The 17,922-nt window shown below is 41.9% G+C and overlaps 1 protein-coding gene across 1 annotated transcript; it reads left to right on the top strand.

Annotated features, from left to right (window-relative positions):
* The first annotated feature begins 9,414 nt into the window (after positions 1 to 9,414).
* On the top strand, positions 9,415 to 17,273 carry LOC108894752 (neuropeptide Y receptor type 2). The gene is made up of 3 exons (XM_018693349.2): positions 9,415 to 9,694; positions 10,262 to 11,652; positions 13,810 to 17,273. The coding sequence occupies exons 2-3, from the start codon at positions 10,760 to 10,762 to the stop codon at positions 14,804 to 14,806; spliced, it is 1,890 nt and encodes a 629-aa protein (XP_018548865.1). The 5' UTR covers positions 9,415 to 9,694; positions 10,262 to 10,759; the 3' UTR covers positions 14,807 to 17,273.
* Positions 17,274 to 17,922: the final 649 nt, after the last annotated feature.

Below are 17,922 nucleotides of genomic sequence, written 5' to 3'. Positions count from 1 at the left end.
GTGACTTCATGCTGCAGGTGTGGTCAGTGACTGTTCATCTCATACTCTCTAACTCCTACAGAAACACGTATGAATGAGCCCTCCAGCTTCAAGGTCAGAGTTTACAACTGTTCAACTGACACAAATGTCTTTAACACAGTAGCTACAGTGAATATTGTGGGTCATGTGATGTGCTTTTTTTTTTTTACCTCTATGCAACCATTACAAAACGAAAAGATGTAAAATAACAAAGAAAATGTACTGAGCATCACACAAATTCAAAAATGATTATTTGACCATGGAGGAGAAATTCAAGTTTGACCAAATTTATCAAATAATAAGCAGAATATTAAATAGTATGAAATAGTACTATACTATAAATGGTATTAGAAAGTGACAAAAACATGTGCAGTAGGGGTTTTGTCAATGGACGGCTCTATCACCCATAAGTCAAGTTAAGTCAGTTTTAATTTATGTAACCCCAAGTCATATGTTTGTCTGTGAGATTGCACCCTGCAGGTGTGGGCTGTACAATCTGCTACATATCACACTCTCTGTCCTGAGGATCCTGATACATGGGCCCATAAATGCAGAAGCCTGAAGAATGTGTCTGTGCCCAGTGAGAAATCATTTGACTGGGGCGTACACCACAGAGAAAGACCCCGGCCTGCTGATGGATTCCTGTGACCTACCATAAATGACTAACTGAAACACATTTTGTCATAATCTTGTTAAAAAATTGAGGACTTGTTGATTCCAGCAGTCTCACGTCACAGTATCTTAAATCACACTGTGTTAGAGGACTACAAACTAGCAGTGTAAAACAGCCTTGCTCCTGCAGAGCAGAAATTCCACAATTATTCTGTGCCACCCTTCTCTGCTCAACATCAGTGTCTTCCACCACCTTTGCTCAGTGTATCCTGAATACCTGCGTCAAAAACTTCACACCACATCCTGTTTTTGTGGCTTGAACTGAACTCAAATGTGACCACAAGAGCGGAAAGTTAGATGGAGGCGATTGGGGAGTATAAATCACGGTGAAAGGAGGATGTGAAAGGTTGCTTGGGTTTTGTAGCTGAGTATACAGTGAGTGGCTCTGCTGGAAGGAGAAGGGTAAAGGCCAAACTGAAGCATGACCAAATTACCACAGTGACGGCACAGTGAGGTGAGCATGTGTGGCATACAGCCCTGGACTACAGACTGGATGTATGAGAGTCACTTCATAGCCTTGTATGGCAGCCGCAGGGTTTTGAATCTGATATGAACGGTTCTGTCATCTCACGTTTGTCGTCCCTCCTGTTCTTGTAGCACGGAGTGCAAAAGCTGTCAGTGCAGTACTGATGTTTTAAACATAAATATTTCTCAACTGTAGTCCAGTTACGACAAGCAAAAGGTAATCCAAGAATCATACTCTCCAACACTTGCTCTCAGAAACACACACACACAAACAGAGGGGGCAAGAACAAAGGTGACTTAAGAAGAAATGAAATATTTATGATGCAAAGCAGAGGGTTGGGAGGGAGGAATCGCCGCAGGCTCACTGAGTAGCTGTGCTTCAATTCAAAAGCATCCATTTCTGCTGGAACCCAAACACACACGGTCACACACACAGGTATATACGCTTGTGCATAGATGGACACACTTCATCCACCAGTCAAGAAAAAAGACAACGTCCAAGGTGTCTCTTCAGGAAATTGGAATCATGATGAGGAGGACAGGTCACTCGCAAGGCAGAAAATGAGACAGTGAATGTGAAATTACAGGCTCATACTGGAGGGTGAAAGTGTGCATCATCAACTACAAAATGCTAAACTTTTGCATATCAAGACATTCTGTAGGGCCTGCATTTTTATCCCACTATACATATTCAATCTATTATACTATATGGTACATATAGGTGCTCTGAACATTATGAATTAACGCATGCGGCCCTCTGCACATAATCAGCTGCAGAATCTCTCTGAGTCAGGTTTGTGTCAGGAGGAAAGCTGAGATGTGAGTCCTGCAGCTGTGCCACTCTCATCCCATTTTCAGCCTTGCTGGTGTGCACAGGGATCACTCAGTTTCTACTCTGGCCTTGTTTATTGGTGAACTTTTAATGATGAGGTGAAGAATGAAATGCCAGCCTTCAAGGACATATCCTGAGAATGAACTGTGATGAATCATTGTTTCTCGCTTTTCTCTCCAAAGAGGAATAATTCCCTTTTCTGTTTTTTCTTTTTCCCCCCTATGCTTTATTTCTGATTGAAACTGTAGAACAATGAGACACAAAGGATGCCATTTAAAAGTCTGATAAGAACAAACGGTACAATAGGGAAACGTCTTGACAACAGTAATAACGAGCAATGCACATCATAGGTACGTTATTGTCTTTTAAAATAGTTACATTATTTATTAATTGTGTTGTGCAGATACAAGTGAGCCCACATAGACTGTTTACATTGCTTTTTTTCCTCCCACACGCCACAGATAAAAGCTCAAGTTTTTAATAATCACTTATCCAGATGAATTCACCAGAAATTAGGGACATTTTACTTAAAAGTGTAGCTCTTAAATCATCATGTAATGAGCAATAAAAATGAGGTGGACTTCATCTTCAATCTCACCTAAAACAAATAACAAACAGAGCTTTTTCTCTTCATTTAATCTGCCTGTTTCTATACAGTAGATATAGTATCTGAATCTAACTGTGCACCCAGTGATCTTGTAGTTGTTTTTCATCAGACGACATGTTTGGAGTTTCAGTTGATGTTTAGACTATAATAGCATTAGCATTGTTTACAAAGCTTATTATATCCCCCCTGTACAGAACACCAGGCCTTAAATGTTGAGGTTTGAGGTGCGTCGGGGTATTTGTCATCCTTTAACATTTTCTTTGACAGTTATTGTTGCTGTGGCAGCACATGCTAAAGGTCATGTTCCAAATTACCTTTATTGAACTGAAAAAGTTGCAGGGGACAGAGAAATGGAACAGGAATATGCTGTTATATGCTGTATGCATGCTGCTGTTATACGTGGTGTCTCTCTGTGTTATTCATAGAATTGATTAGTCCAATTTATATTGAATGTAAGTTTGAGTTACATGTCTGGTGAAGAGACCTGGAAAAGTGTGTGAGAACCAGTAAAGGGTTCAGAGGCGGCTGTAAAAGGTCTTTATGAGGCAGGCGGATCAGGGGAAGAAACTGTATGAACAGAGAGAGAATGTGTGTACTTTATGTGTGTGTGTGTGTGGAGGGTTGATTAGCAGTGCCGCGGGAAATTGATTGACCCCATACGCACATCCTGATGGCTGTGATGGTTCGTTAAACGCTTTCAGAGATTCAATTAATAGCAGAAATCAGATCACTTGGTGTGCGTGTACATATGTATGTATGTGTGCACATGTGTTTGTGTGACTGCAGAGCATGATTCATATGTGCCTTCAGCAGGGACCTCAGCATTACCACAGAGAGGGAAGCTCTAATGATGTATGATAATCACTTCCTGTCCCTAAAGGAAGTATAACATAAAAAATGATGTCAGAAAGAAAAAAGAAGGAGACAACAACAGAGAGAGAAATGTATCTGCTAATAGGAAATGAAGAGGCTGCAGCATCAGTGAAATAATTCCTCACTAGCTTCCCATCCCTAAGCACCACTGGTTATGTTTCATTAACCTCATGGGTGTGATGCAGCAGCTCCCTAGTGCCCCCCGATTACTTTCAGCACTTTTCAGGTGCTGGTCATGCCTGGACGCTCACGACAACTTGGCCTGTATGTCGTAAGTCACGGAACATGATATCTACATCTTCCTCCTCACAGTAGCTGTTACCTTTGATTTTATTTAGTATTGTGATATAAATAGGTGCATGTGTATAACCTGACACACTCTTCATACTATGAAGCTTGAGCTGGAATTGTTTTCAGTTTCTATCATAAAGGTGAAGAACCAGCTTTAAAGTCTGGAAATGAAATTCTTAGATTGCAAAAGAAAAAGGAAAAAAAAGAAAATGTAAACATCTGCTGCTCTGTGAAAACTCAGGATCACATGATATGATTGAGAGCTCCACAACAGTTACTAAATGGACTGTGACGATTGTGTTTTCTCAAATATGCATGTGTGTTTAACCCCCCGCTGCAAACATTTTTGTTTCTGAAGAAACAGACCGGAGTTTCAGATGTCTTTCAAATCATTAGACTTTCAAATTTTCACCCCCCACCCAGATTTAGTTGTGCAGCCTCAGAGTAATGGTGTGCAGTGGAGGGTTGACTGTATGTGTTTTGCATCTAACAATGAGAGTTCAGAGATCTCTGAGTGGTATGTTTCCACTGCATTTATTATCAAGGCTGGGACATTATGTCAGAAACTCAGTGTTTGTGTCTGTGTGTGAGAGGAAGCTTTCCGCTGTCATGTTCCCGTCTGCAGATAAAAATCAATCAGCACTCCTTAGTTGACAATCGGTCAAGTGATGTTTAGTTGACAGCAGTTTACAGTGTATTGATTCGTTGGAAGCGACTGAATGAATAAACCAGAGGAAGAAATGTCTCAATGATCAATCCTTTTATTAACATTTTTCCAACCATTTCTGTATCTACAAGCATTCTAAAATGTTGACACTCTGCAGCTTCCATTATTCTGCACAATGCACACTGATCAGAAACAGTAAGAGAAACCAAAGACTGGTGTAGTGAAAAACATTGATCATCTCAGTACTCTCTAGACCCCAGTCTGATCCAGAACCTCCAGAATGCACTAGAACAAGCCACATCCATGGAAGCCTCACCTTGCAACCCACAGGAGCCAAAGTATTTGCTGCCAATGTCCTGGCACCAGTCACCACAGGACACGCCCAGAGGTCCTGTGTCCATGCCCCAGTGGATCAGAGCTGTTTTGGTGGCACAAGGTGGATCTACACAATATTAGACAGGTGGTGCTGTGGCTGATTTCTGCAGTATGTTAGAATATGTGTACACACAACAGTTGATATACACACCTGACGTTTTGCCATTATTTTTGCTGCCATACAGGAGTAGCTCTCATACATTTGTCTGTGCATACGTGTGTGTGTGTGTGTGAACATCTACATCTTTCATTTTGGGAACTTCAGAGGCATGTGTGCATGTTACAGTATCAAAAAAATTCAGGTCATCACATACATGCAAAGAAACAATTTGACAACACACACACACACACACACACACACACACACACACACATACACACACACACACACACACACACACACAGTGGGCCTTGGAGAAAAGTTCTCCCCAAATGAAAATGTGTAATTTCAAGGACAACATTTTCTTCTTTTGCCTCATTTACGTAATTATGTCCTTGTTTCAATAAATGCACCAGCCACTGTAGTGAATCTATGGCTCTGAAAAACCCATTAACCACTCTGAAGCTCTACCACCAACCCAAGGTTAATTGCTCTTTGAAGCTGGCCTCCTTTAAACTCTATTTCTGCTGCTTGTTTTTGAGTCACATCACATTTTTTTCAGCAACTTGCTGTTAGGTTGAAAATTATTGACTGAAGCAATCGAGTCAGCTTGTTTCAGCTGAGCAGAAAACGAACACTGCTTCATTCTCAGTGATGGATGATGTTTGTGGCTTGATGAGGAGTTCTGTCAGCAGGATTTTGACACAGAGTGGATATTTATCTCTGTTATACAATTATTGTTCCTGTTAAGAACTCGTGTTTTCCTCCAAGGATAGTTTTTTCTTGAAAGCTACAGTGAAAGCTACACACAGAGAGAGGTTGCTGCTGATTTTTTAAAATGTTTTCACTTCTGTGAGCACCACAAACAATGAACTGTGGAGGATGAAGACATTTCAGAAGTGGCTGTTTTCAAATCCCAAACAGTGATTTTTTATTTCTTTTTATTTTGCTGATGAATTGCTCTAAAGCACTGATGTGTAGAATACAAATTTAGCAAAATCCAGTGTGTTTGACATCTGAAACATCACATGGACTGCAAAGAATTTCACCAGGTTTGTTTCATTTCTCTTTCAACGAAAACTTTTTGAAAAGTTTTGATATGATCAGAACAACCTCTCTGGTGTCTCATTTCATTAGGACTCATCCGGATGTGCGAGGGTGTGCATCATGACAAACTATAAACTCACAGGTGTTCATGAGAGAGGTGGATGATTGCTGCTGCCCTTTTGTTTTGCTGCCCTTTTCAGACTGAAACACAGAGACAGAGTTTCTAAACAAGGTACTGTTAACACGCATCACCAGTGGAGCTACAAAGGGACCAAATGACATTTTACTCTGTTGTAGTCCCACTATATGAACACGTCTCCTCCAAAGTTTACATTACTCAGCAATGAGCCTTCAACGCCACATGACTCTTAGTTCTCTTAATAAAAGTAGACACATCTGCTTCCAACTCTTACTGAAAAAAATCTCTGCAGTTTGTTTAAATGGCAATAACCTGCCAAGATTTTGAAATGCTAACCTGCACAGAGAAGCCTGGAGACACAATATTGTTAGATCTACTTCACTAATATTTGTACATCATCAGCTGCATAATTACACCACAGCTGGTCTTGATATCAGGCAAAATTGTCGTCATACTGGGTTGCAGAAGTGTTTTTGTCAGAGAGGAGAAATCTGGAAATCTCAGTCTCAGCTCTTGTTGGCAGTTTCCAAACTCTTCTTATGTTTAAATGTGGCAGCAATGTTTTTTTAAACCGTGAAAAAAACCTGAAGCAAGAGGTTTAATTACAAAACATTAGATGGGCCTGTCTGTTTTGGATACAGACCTGAGATTCACCAAGGGAATATGAGGGGAAAAAAATAAATGATTCAGTCTTTAAAATGGATCTAAATAATAAATATCTTGAGCTGACTCATAACTTCAATACTAACTTTCACGCCAGCAGTCAATATTACAGAGTGGGGGCCTTCTTCTTTTTCTGTCTTTCTTTTTCTTTATTTATTGTGGATGTCTACTTTTGGAGCTACATTCTTCGAATACAAACCAATTTGCTGCTTTATTATACTGAATGAAATGACTTTTTCTCACTGTGAGGGAGGGAAATTGAAACCATCTTGCATAAAATGTAGGCTTTATCAAAAGCTTTCCTGTATGGTATTTAAAATAATCTTAAATAATAATCTAATCACAATACATTAAGTTTCAAATATGCAGCAGACAAGGTCAAAAACACCAGTTAAAGTTAAATGTACCATCTTTGTCGCTCAAACATGCCAAAGAAAATGTGTTGCTTGGTTTAGCCCACATTAGAGATGTGAGAAGTGGCTATTTTGCCATCAGCCATGAATTCACTGTTTATAAATAGACAAGAGACGCAACCTGTCGACCTGAGACAAAATAAATTCATCCACTGTGGAGAGAATGACAGCAGGGTATGTATAAATTGGAGCTTAGCCGATTTGATCAAAACGCTATATGACAGGGAATTATTAATTCACTGATACTGGGCTGAAAAGAGGAGACTCTGTGATCCTGGTCCATGACATTTTAATTTAACCTTCCAAGTTAATTAGGTGAAAATGTACTTTTTCTCTGTATGATCTCACACTTAGCAGGGGAAAGGTTTTCTTCCAGGGTCTGTGAATACTGCAGTCATCAGAGCGATCTCTGAGCGTAGTGGTTATCAGTATTAACAGACAGGTGCAGTAGGGTCAATACGAGTGCCCTATCCAATTATTCCATCCCCTGTGATTAATTAAAATAAATGTTCTATCTCAGTAACAGCAGTTAGAAGCATGTAGCTGGTTTCACACAGTCTGAATTGGCCAGCTGCCTCTGCAGTGACAGGTTTGAGGATTAGACAAAGCCTCTGTAAGAATCACATATAATAAATGTTGTAGGGTTTTATATGAAAATGATGATACACATCCACATTCTCAGAGAGTAATCTGATTACATATAATATTACATAACCAGAGCTGCTCTTCTGTCTTATGAGAACATGCATGTATGATGCTTTAGGTTCATTTAGCTGATAATACTAATGTACTTCTGCCTAAATTAAGGTCTAAATTATGAATGCAGGACTATGACTTGTACTGGAGTATTTTTACATTGGAGGATTTCTTCTATATCTTAAAGGTGGACGGCAGTGACTTGTCCTTTGATAAAGTTGGGGGACTCACAAGAGACAAACTTTGAAAAAGAAATGATGCAGCAAAAGCAGAGATATCTTGACTTTCAGGTCTCAGTACAAGTCAAGCTGGATCCCAGTTTTCTCTTAATGTAGGTGAACAGTGTCTTTCATTAGACCCTCTCTTGTCTGGTTCATGCCCACTTCTCTTAAACTCCACACCTCTAGTCTGTAATGCAGGCTCTCTTTTGAAGCATCTCTTGAGACAATTTTGAAGCCTCAAGCACCAGCCTGAGATAACTCTGATGACCTTATCAGCAACTGCTTTCACAAACTGAGTCCTCACTTTGTAATAGCATTGAAAGATTATTATTCAGTTATTTGTACTTTTATTTTTAACAGTTTAATCTGAAGCATATCTCATTAAGGAATCAGGTATCCAGAAGACTAACAACCTATAGCCTTTTAGATTGGATAACTTGTTATAACCTCTATACTGTTGAGCAGTTTAATTAATAATAAGATGATTTCATGTTTGGTATGTGACATTAACTATTACCTGGAGGTGTCAAATAAACACATGTCTTGATTACCAAGCAGGCAAAGCCTCAGGGTCACTCCATATCAAATGCCTGTACTGCATATAATTTTATATTTTGCATATTTTTGGTAAGGCAGTATCACTCCAGCAGATGGGTACTGGTTGGTTTCTGGGTGCTTTGTCACGAAGGGTGGCTCCCTAAAGATTTGACAACAAATCTGGCCTCTAGTGCTCCCTGGCAGTTAAATCTGGCCATGCTGAAATGCAGCAGATATCTAAAGGACATGCTCTGGTAAAGCACAGGTGCCTTGCAGAAAATGTAAAACCCTGTGTTTTACCACTTCAGAGGGACAGATTTCTCTGTGTCTTTCCTGTCACAATTCTGTTTCTGGCCTTTATAATTAAAACCTTTGCTCTGAGAGAAATGTTGTTACTGTAGCCTGATAGAAACACGGCTTATTAAGTATATTATAATTGATGTAGTCAGGAATGTGCTGGTGTCAAGGGGATGACAGGGAAATAAGCTGCAAGTCAGAGGGCTATTTGGCCCCCATAATCCATCAGAGGAGGGAGGATCGAGTTGTCCTCATGTGTGAGTGTCAAGGCAGGAGTCAGCCGTCAAATTTTCGGGCTGTAACGGAAATATAAAGTTAGAGAGAAGCCTCCAGAGTAAAGTGACAGTCACTTTTTGATTGATTATGGGGTTTAAGAAGTGCCATAGGTGCTGTGCGCGGCTGTGAGTGAGTGTGTGTGTGTGTGTGTGTGTGTGTGTGCAGCAGCTGCTCCCTCCCTGACTTTATCCCTCTCTCATATTCAGTCCTGCAGACGGGGCTCGGTGCTCCCGTCGGCAGGAGCGCAGGCATCTGAGGAACCCGTTAGTGCCAAGGAAAAGCTGACGGTAACACAAAGAGCTCTCCCAGCGACAAATCCCTTTGTAGCGTTAGGACTCAAGACGGATTATAAAAGCGCAGACACCGACTGTAAGCGATCCAGAAGCAACTTTGCCACTGTCTCCGTTTTTTTTTTCTTCCCTGGTACTGGTGCAGATCTTCAGTCAGCACCTGGCTGCTGCCTCAACATCTTCAGGCTGTGAGCATGAAAGAGGATCCACGCACGGTCAGTAAACAATAACTGAAATTTGACTGGATTTGCTTCTCTGTCAGGGTGAGCTCATTGCAAACAGCTATTCCTCTTTGCCTTTTATCAATTTGGGATTAAAATGTTTCATTTCTTGAACGTGGTTTGGGTGAAAATGTTTAAGTTATAGTATAATTCAACACTTCTTTTTAAAGGCTATAATTTGATGATGGTGGAGACTGGCAACTAACTCTGTGTTCATAAAATCAACCTGCAAAAGCAGATATTTATATTGAGAGCCATGCTACATACATTTACTAAATGAATAATTAATGTTAAAGCCATACTGCCAACATTATTCTTCACCAGGTTTCCATTGGTAAAAAATGACAGTATCAAATAATTTCCTCTCTTTTCTCCTTACTGAGTGTCTCTGTGACTGACCTGGGAGCAGCTCTGATCCAAACACACCATGAGAAGATGTTAAAAGCTTTTCAGTGTTTTCCCATCCAGGAATGTGTTATTTGCTGTTGTTTGGTCTGCTACAGAGATTTTAATACAGCTGCAGGTGGAAACAACCTTTGATATCTGTGTTTCTCTAAGCAGATCTGATCACATCCCTGTGATGGACTAAAGGTGTGAGGAGGAAGAGAGAGAGAGTGTGAGGAGGTCTACATGAGGTTTACCTTTCTTGAAGGTGAGAAAGTCTGTTAACAGCTGGTGGTGGATTATCAGGCTCAGACAGCCACTCCCTGGAGGAAATGAATGTTCGTATGTTACATAAGGACTGCACTGGGACCAGTGCTGAACAGCATCACGACTTCAGCTGATTCATAAGATGTGGGGCCATGATTTATATTTGTCCACAGAAATTTTTACCCTCATTGAACACAAGGACCCACAGAGCACAAGACTGAAACTTTGACTGATGTGATGTTTTTGGCGAGGATCTCACACCTTCTGATTTAGGTGTTTTGCTTTTACCTAGCTGTGGCTATGAGTGGATTTTAATGAGGACCAAGGGAAACCGGGACAGTAAGCCTTACAGTTGAGAGATTTCCATACCCCTCTCCTGCTGTGTGTGTGTTCGCACCGGGAAGCAGCATGGATTTGTCCCAGGACCAGCCGTTGGATTGGAGCTCAGTCCAGCCCAGCTTCTCTCCACTGCTGCAGTATGACGGCTCTCAGGAAAGGCTCAACCACACCTACAGCTTCCACAGCTCCGTAGTGCTCCCCTCCACCTTTAGCTCCCCCACTGCCTCCCTCCGTCAGCCTCTGCCATCTCTGCTTCCCTCCTCCCTCATTCCATACTCCTCCCTCATCCCCTCCCCTCTCCTCCCCACCACCACCTCCTTATCCTTTCGACAAATGTCCACTTTTGTCTACCAACCCTCCTCCTCCTTTCCACTATCCCCCTCTACCTTTCCTTCTAATGACTTGGCAGATCTGGAGAGCATGCTGCTCTGGACCCTCCATGAGCCCAGCACCATTGCTCTGACCATCATGTACTGCCTGTCCTTCATTTTGGGATTCATTGGGAATTTAATGTCCCTGCGTGTCCTCACCAACAGGCACAGTCGGCGGTTAGCCAGTGTCAGTGCCACGCGCAGTCTACTGGTGAACCTGGCGGTGTGTGACCTGGCCGTGGTGTGTGTCTGCATGCCCATCACTCTGGGAAGCCAGATCTACACTGCCTGGGTTTACGGTGACCTCCTCTGTCGAGCTGTACCCTTCACACAGGCTGTCTCAGTCTCGGCCAGTGTGTTAACTCTGACAGTGATCAGTGTGAATCGTTACTACAGCGTTCGGTCACCTCTGCGAGCTCGCTCCATGTTTACCCGCCGCAGAATCTTGGCAACTGTCGCCGTGGTGTGGACAGTGTCCTCGATCATGTGTGCTCCCATTGCAGTGATGAACCAGCGGCGGGAGATCAGCTTTGGGACATTCGCCATCTTGGTCTGTCAGGAGGTGTGGCCTCAGCATCGCCTGAAACAAGGGTAGGTGCTCTGACAGATGATAGAACATATCCACTGACAGGTGAAGTGAATAACATTAATCACCTTGTTACAATACAATGTTCTGCTGAGAAACCTTGGGTCCTGGCATTCATCTCAATGTTACGTTGACACATACCACCCACCTAAAAATCATTGCAGACCAAGCACACACCCTCCATTGCAACTGCACTCCCACCCCAAATGGGCCAGCCAGGCCCTTGACCTGGCTTCCAAACTCCCCAGATCCCAATCTGATCCCGCATCTGTGGGACCTGCCTAATATTGTGCCACCAAAGCAGCTCTGACCTGACGGGGCATGGACACGGGAACTCTGAGAGCGTCCCGTGGTGTTTGGCATGGGGACATTTGATTCGATTCCTTTGGGTTCCTGTGGGTTGCGAGAATAAAAACCAGGACCCAAGGTTTCTCAGCAGAACATTGTATTTTCACAAGATGATCAATGTTATTCACTTCACCTGTCAGTGGTCATAATGTTATGGCTGATCGGAATATATGTGCACGGCCTTGTCTGTATTACGGGGTTCAGACTCATGAATGATCATCAGCACAGGAAATAGGGCTTGACACACCAAGCTGAGACTCAGCTTGAGGCTGTGCTTGAGTATTGACATCCATCGCTTTTAGTTTTTTGTTCTCTAGCTCCACTGACAGGAATAGCTTCTAAAGGCTCATGTTTGCTCAACGTACAGACACATATACAGATGAGGATGGAGCACTAGTTATAGTTTTGAGTTTGTCCTCAAAACTTTATGAAGAATTTTGAATTCACACTCTCTCCATATGTTGTGATGGATTTAATGGCCTCCCAGACCACCACCATCTACAGTGCTGCCTCTGCATTTGCCTCTTCCTTAAGAGGTACATTATTATGACCTCTTCCTCTGTCATCATGTTGTTGTTCTCAGAAACATTTGCCTTTGAGCTGCCCTCTAGTGCATGACTTGCTTAACATCCATGCTAATGTAAAGGACACTTGACGGCGACAGTTGCATTGTGTAATACAATACAAAGTAACATACAGCTATCTATGTTTGTTTGTAAAGGGAGCATAAATGAGCCTTTAGAGACCAGTTGAGCATGTGCTCTCTGATTGGCTGCGCTGCTTAGCAATGATTTCCTCCTTTTCTTTTTTACCAGCACAAGAAAAAAAACAGCAAACGCAAACACCAGAACAAAGTAAAACTTTACTAGTTGCAATAGACATATTTGCACCCCATGTTTTATATCTTACAGTGGCATGAAGATGATTATTTTGTTTGCCTTTCTACGATGTATTTTTAATCACAAACTCATAACAGTGATAAGTTATTACCCCTAATATGGATGGGTTATGGCTGGGTGTCATCTGCAGTCTTTGTATTGTGTTTGAGAGCAACTTGTAAAAGAAGCAGAAAAGAGGCAACGTAAAGCAAAAAGCCTTAGATTTTCATATAGGGACGTACTTGCCATTCAGACCTGTGAGTTTACTAAATACTGTGCTTGAGGAGCTCAGACTGTCAAACTGAGTCTATTTTGTACTTAAACACTGGTCTAGAGACAGGTTTTTGTCCCTTTTTAAATCTCTTTGTATTTTCCTGTCTTGTTTTCCTTAATCACAACTTGTCTAGTGGCTCAAAATGACATCTATTGTGTTCAGCCTGTGCTTTCATTTTTTTTTAGCTGTCATACCATTATAGCTTCATTATCTGTGAATCACTTTGCAACTGTGTGCTGTGTGTTAAAACAGTGAAACAGTGTTGATTATCTTTGGATATGCTCCAACCTAATTCTCTTGAAACTTGAAAGACAATGCAGCTGGTTATGATATATATCCTTGTATCGTGTTGATGAAAACAGGAGCAAATTAAATAGTCTTTAGAGAAGCCTATTGTGTTCCTGCTAACTATAGTTAGGCAGTAATCCATAACTCCAAATGGAGAATGATGTTGCTGTAATAAAAATATCCTTGACTCACGAGGCATTTTAAATAGCAGAGTATGGAGAGCCAGTTTCAGTGTCATTTTTAGTGTTTTAATACACATGCAAATGGATGTGATAGAGATATTTTAATGACATTACAGATTTCACAAATATTAATCAGTTAAGAAAGAAAAGTAACCAGTGTCTCATTATTAATATTTCCCTTTTCTTCTATAGATACAATGTGCTACTATTTGTGATGCTCTACTGCCTGCCAGTGACCTTCAACCTCACCATAGGCTTCCTGACCGGCAGGCGGCTTTGGGGAGGGAAGAAATCCACTTTCGCTGATCTTGATCCTCGCAGCCAAGCTCTGCACGCCTCACGCCTCAAGACTCGTCAGAAGATTGCCAAGATGGTGGTGTGTCTGGTCCTGCTCTTCGCGGTGTCCTGGCTGCCGCTCTACTTGGCTGACCTTTGGATCGACTGTGAGCAAAGGCCACCATCTTGGCTGCTGCAGACACGGCCATTTGCCCAGTGGCTGGGCCTGACAAACTCAAGCCTTAACCCGATCTGTTACTGCTTCATAGGGGATCTGTACCGCTCAGCGAAGGTGATACGGACGCGATACTACCAGAAAGTCGCCGCTCTCTTCAGCTCCTCCTCGTTCTCCAGCTCAGCTGCAGTGGCGTCTCCTACCACAGTGATTACAGACACCAAAGTGACTGTTGCTGAGCGCCACCATATTGCTGCTGCTGCTGTGGCAGCGTCTGCGTCCATGGTTACAATCCCCAGGCTGCTGAGCTTGGCTCGAGGCCAGGGACTGGGGCAGAAGGTCAGAGACAGTTCAGACAGCCGAGCAGGATCTGACCACAGTATCTCAGACTGGTGTCGGTCCAGTCCCAGTGTGTGTGACAGCTCTTTGTTCCCCTGCCAGCTCCACACACTCCACCACTCCATACAAAGAGCAGACTTCCTGCCCACGAGAAGACACTCAGTGAATGAGAACGCCGGATCACTACCTTTAAGAATTGAGTCTGTAGAAATAGATGTGCTGCCTTTGAGGAGGCATTCAGGGGACAGAATATATGGTCTGTCAGCTGATAAGAGAGACACCATTACCATGGGCAGAGACGCTCTCTGTTCCATCGGGCAGCACAGAAACAAAACATCACAAACCTACTGTCTGGTAGGAGACAGGGAGGATGAAACAACAGATATGACCAGCCTGTGAAGGCTGCAGATTATCTGATGTATCAGCAGGGAGGATTTTTTTCTTTTTGTCTTGCAGGCAGCAAAAACACACACAGCTCCAGATTCACAGTTTGAAGTTGACAGTGTGGGTTAATCCTTGCAAAAGCCATTGTTTGTCTTGAGGATAAACCGACCTGGTCTACTCTCTCCTTCTTTTTGCCGGTAGTAGTCTTTCTGTGTCATCCAAAGCACAGGGGATCCAGGACCGCTGTTTGCACCAATGAATTAAGGTTTTTTGAAAGCAGGTAGAGGAAGCAGTGATGGAGTGAACCCTGCAGGGGAAGAGTTGCTGTGTTTATTTAGCCCTGGGCTAAAAAAGGTAGTTATCAGTAAGAAGGATGGATTGCAGTAGTGCACTATTAGGTTCAAATAATATCATAAGCGCCACAGTTGCCGGTCACAGTTGTGTCTTACATCTGTTTAAGTCAATAACCCAGCAGGATGTAAAATGCTTTTTGGTTTAGATTCTTCATTTCCTGTTGCTTTGCGATTGTAATTGTTGCTCACAGAAAAGGTGTGGCCCTTTGTTACAAATCAGTCTGTGTAAAGAGTTTCTGATGGATCCTCACAGGTTAATGTCACCATCAGTGTCTGCAGTCTGTGAAAGAAGATACAGTACGTCATACCAGTTGTTCATGTGTGCAGTCATACAGATGATTTGCAGGGAAGAGGAGATTTAATGTATATGAAGCAGAAAATGAAAAACTCAGAACACAGTCAACTGTCTTGATTTGCACATAATAACTCTGTGAAATTGTTCCTGCAGCTTGTCAGGTTCATGTGATTTTTATTTTTATTTTTTTATCTTCTTATTTTTGAAAGATAGACCAGGTTGTCTGAACTAAGCCCAAGACAAGCAGGGTCACTTCATTCAGAGGAAATTTAAAGAGTCAGTTCACCCAAATAACAACAAACAAACAAAAAACACATTTCCTCTTGTATCTTAAGTGGCTTCTCACCTTGGACATAATTTTAGTTTCATTTGCCTGTGTAAGAAGATTTTCGTCTCTGATTTTTCTGATGCTTCAGCCAATATGTAATTTTGGTGAATGTAATTTATGGTGCTCAGGAGGATTTAATTAAATTAAATTTAAAATTAAACAACTACAGTGTGTCTTTCTAGAACTTGCCCGAGAGTCTGATTGAATTGCCATTTAATTTTCACCTCATTATTCACTCTGACACTGTGTTCATATTAACTGTTTTCTCTCTGGTAGTGGTAGAGATGGTGGTGGGGGTGCCCTAACCAATCAGAAGTGAATGACATGCCCATTCTGCTGAAATCATTTACAGCCAACAGTGCAATAACAAAGTCATGTTTATTATGATTGTAGTATTATGTTCATTTATCACCAAAGCACATTGTGTTTGTGCTTGCTGTCTTCCTTCCCCCCCACATTTTACCGGCCCATTGCTGCCTTACTTCCAGTTAGATCAGTGCAATAGTGAAACCACTGGCAGGAACAAAGAAAGTGGGGGCACACTTGTAAAAACATTGCTCCTTTGCCAGTGATCAAAAACACCACAGGGTACTTTCAAAACGTTGTCATGTCTGCAAGTCAGCTGCCCCTATTCTTCATCCCCCCACTGAGCTCTGATTGGTCCTGCTGTTTTTCCAGGCAAGGAAACAACTGTTAGTGATCGCAACACTAAATTAATTTGAACCAGTATCAGTCAGTTTCTGCTACTCTGGATTATCCATGGATCTGTCTGCAGTTTCATTAGGGACTCAGTTGAAGGTAATTCCAATGAAGATGAAAATGCAATTCCATTTACCTCAGTTGTATTCGAGGAGAAGATGTCTCAGAGACAAACATCTTAAAACCAAGGCAAATTAACCAGCACTATCCACCAGTAAAGGTAAGAGGTGAAGTAATTGTTTGCAATTTGGGTGAACTGATCCTTTAGAGAATTTACTTTATTACAGATATCACACTCACTGTGCTGTGACTAGCTACAGAAGAACACCAGAGTGTGTCAGTTTTGGATATTTGACAACAGGAGCATTTTGTCCCAACCAGAGAAACTGCCTGTTCAACCAGCACATGCCTTGTTGGGTAAGGGACTGAAACAGGGTGTTGGAATAGCTTTAAAGGTTAAAGAACTAAAACACACACACAGACACACACTCACGCATACACAGATGCATGCACACAGACAACTAAATCTAATCTACCCTCAGGCTGCTTCCAGTTGTGTGCAAGACAGAGGTGGTGAATAGCATCAAGCTGCTAATCAAACTCTGGTCCTCGCAGCAAAACTGAAGTGCAACACTCAAGGCTGCAAACTGCGTTGAAACTGTCCTATTTATGTCATTGGACAAGGTTGCTTTGTACGTTAGAAAATCTCAATGCCATTATACTGTGACTGTGTCTTTCATCTCTCCTCTCTTTACTTTCATCTACCTCTCTGTCTCTGAGTTTTGCGCCGTGTTAATGGAGGGAATGTGTACGAAATTCTGTGCATTTGGTGTCCCATTAAAACAGCAAAAGAGTTTGTCTGTGGTCACCTGTAAACTGCGACTGAAACGTCCCAGTCTTTTGGAAGAGCTTGCAACACAGCTGTTCTTAGAAGAGCTCTGTTTTAAGCTGATAGGGACATGAGAAGTGGTGAGAGGCTTGAAATAGAGAGATAAAAGGTTTCTGTGCAGTTTTCAGATCCTTTTGTCCAATCTTCTGTTGTTCCCTTAGGCTTGATTAAATCTTAATGGGATCTGTATTTAGTTATGAGTAGCTCTCATTCCTTCATTAAATGAGTTACAGAGAACATGAACGGGGATTGACTCAAAGACAGTCTCGTCTAACTTGTGAAATGGACATCGCTCCACCACAAATTTAATTAGTGACTGTGGAATAAGGCAGGCATCCTCATTTTACTTGTTCACCATGTGGAAAAAATGCTGACAGATTCAGAAAATTAAACCACTTTGTTGAAGGTTTGGATGAAGTTCAGGCTTATAATCAGTATACAATAGTTTGGCAACTGCTTCTACATTATTAAGGTTCAGGTAAGGTTTTCTCACAGGTGTTACAAAAAATTGCCCTGTTGAAACACTCACAATAAGCATAATACACACACAGAACACTGATGAGATTG

The sequence above is a fragment of the Lates calcarifer genome, linkage group LG5, assembly GCF_001640805.2.
Source record: "Lates calcarifer isolate ASB-BC8 linkage group LG5, TLL_Latcal_v3, whole genome shotgun sequence".
Taxonomy (NCBI): Eukaryota; Metazoa; Chordata; class Actinopteri; family Centropomidae; genus Lates; species Lates calcarifer.
The sequence above is the reverse complement of the archived record's forward strand: the minus strand, read 5'-3'. Positions and strand labels throughout refer to the sequence as shown.

Bases quoted from the DNA above. Each gene is read 5' to 3' on its own strand.
- LOC108894752 (XM_018693349.2), top strand. From the start codon at position 10,760: ATGGATTTGTCCCAGGACCAGCCGTTGGATTGGAGCTCAGTCCAGCCC. The intron at 11,653-13,809 runs GTAGGTGCTCTG...TTTCTTCTATAG, and splicing joins CAGCATCGCCTGAAACAAGG to ATACAATGTGCTACTATTTG.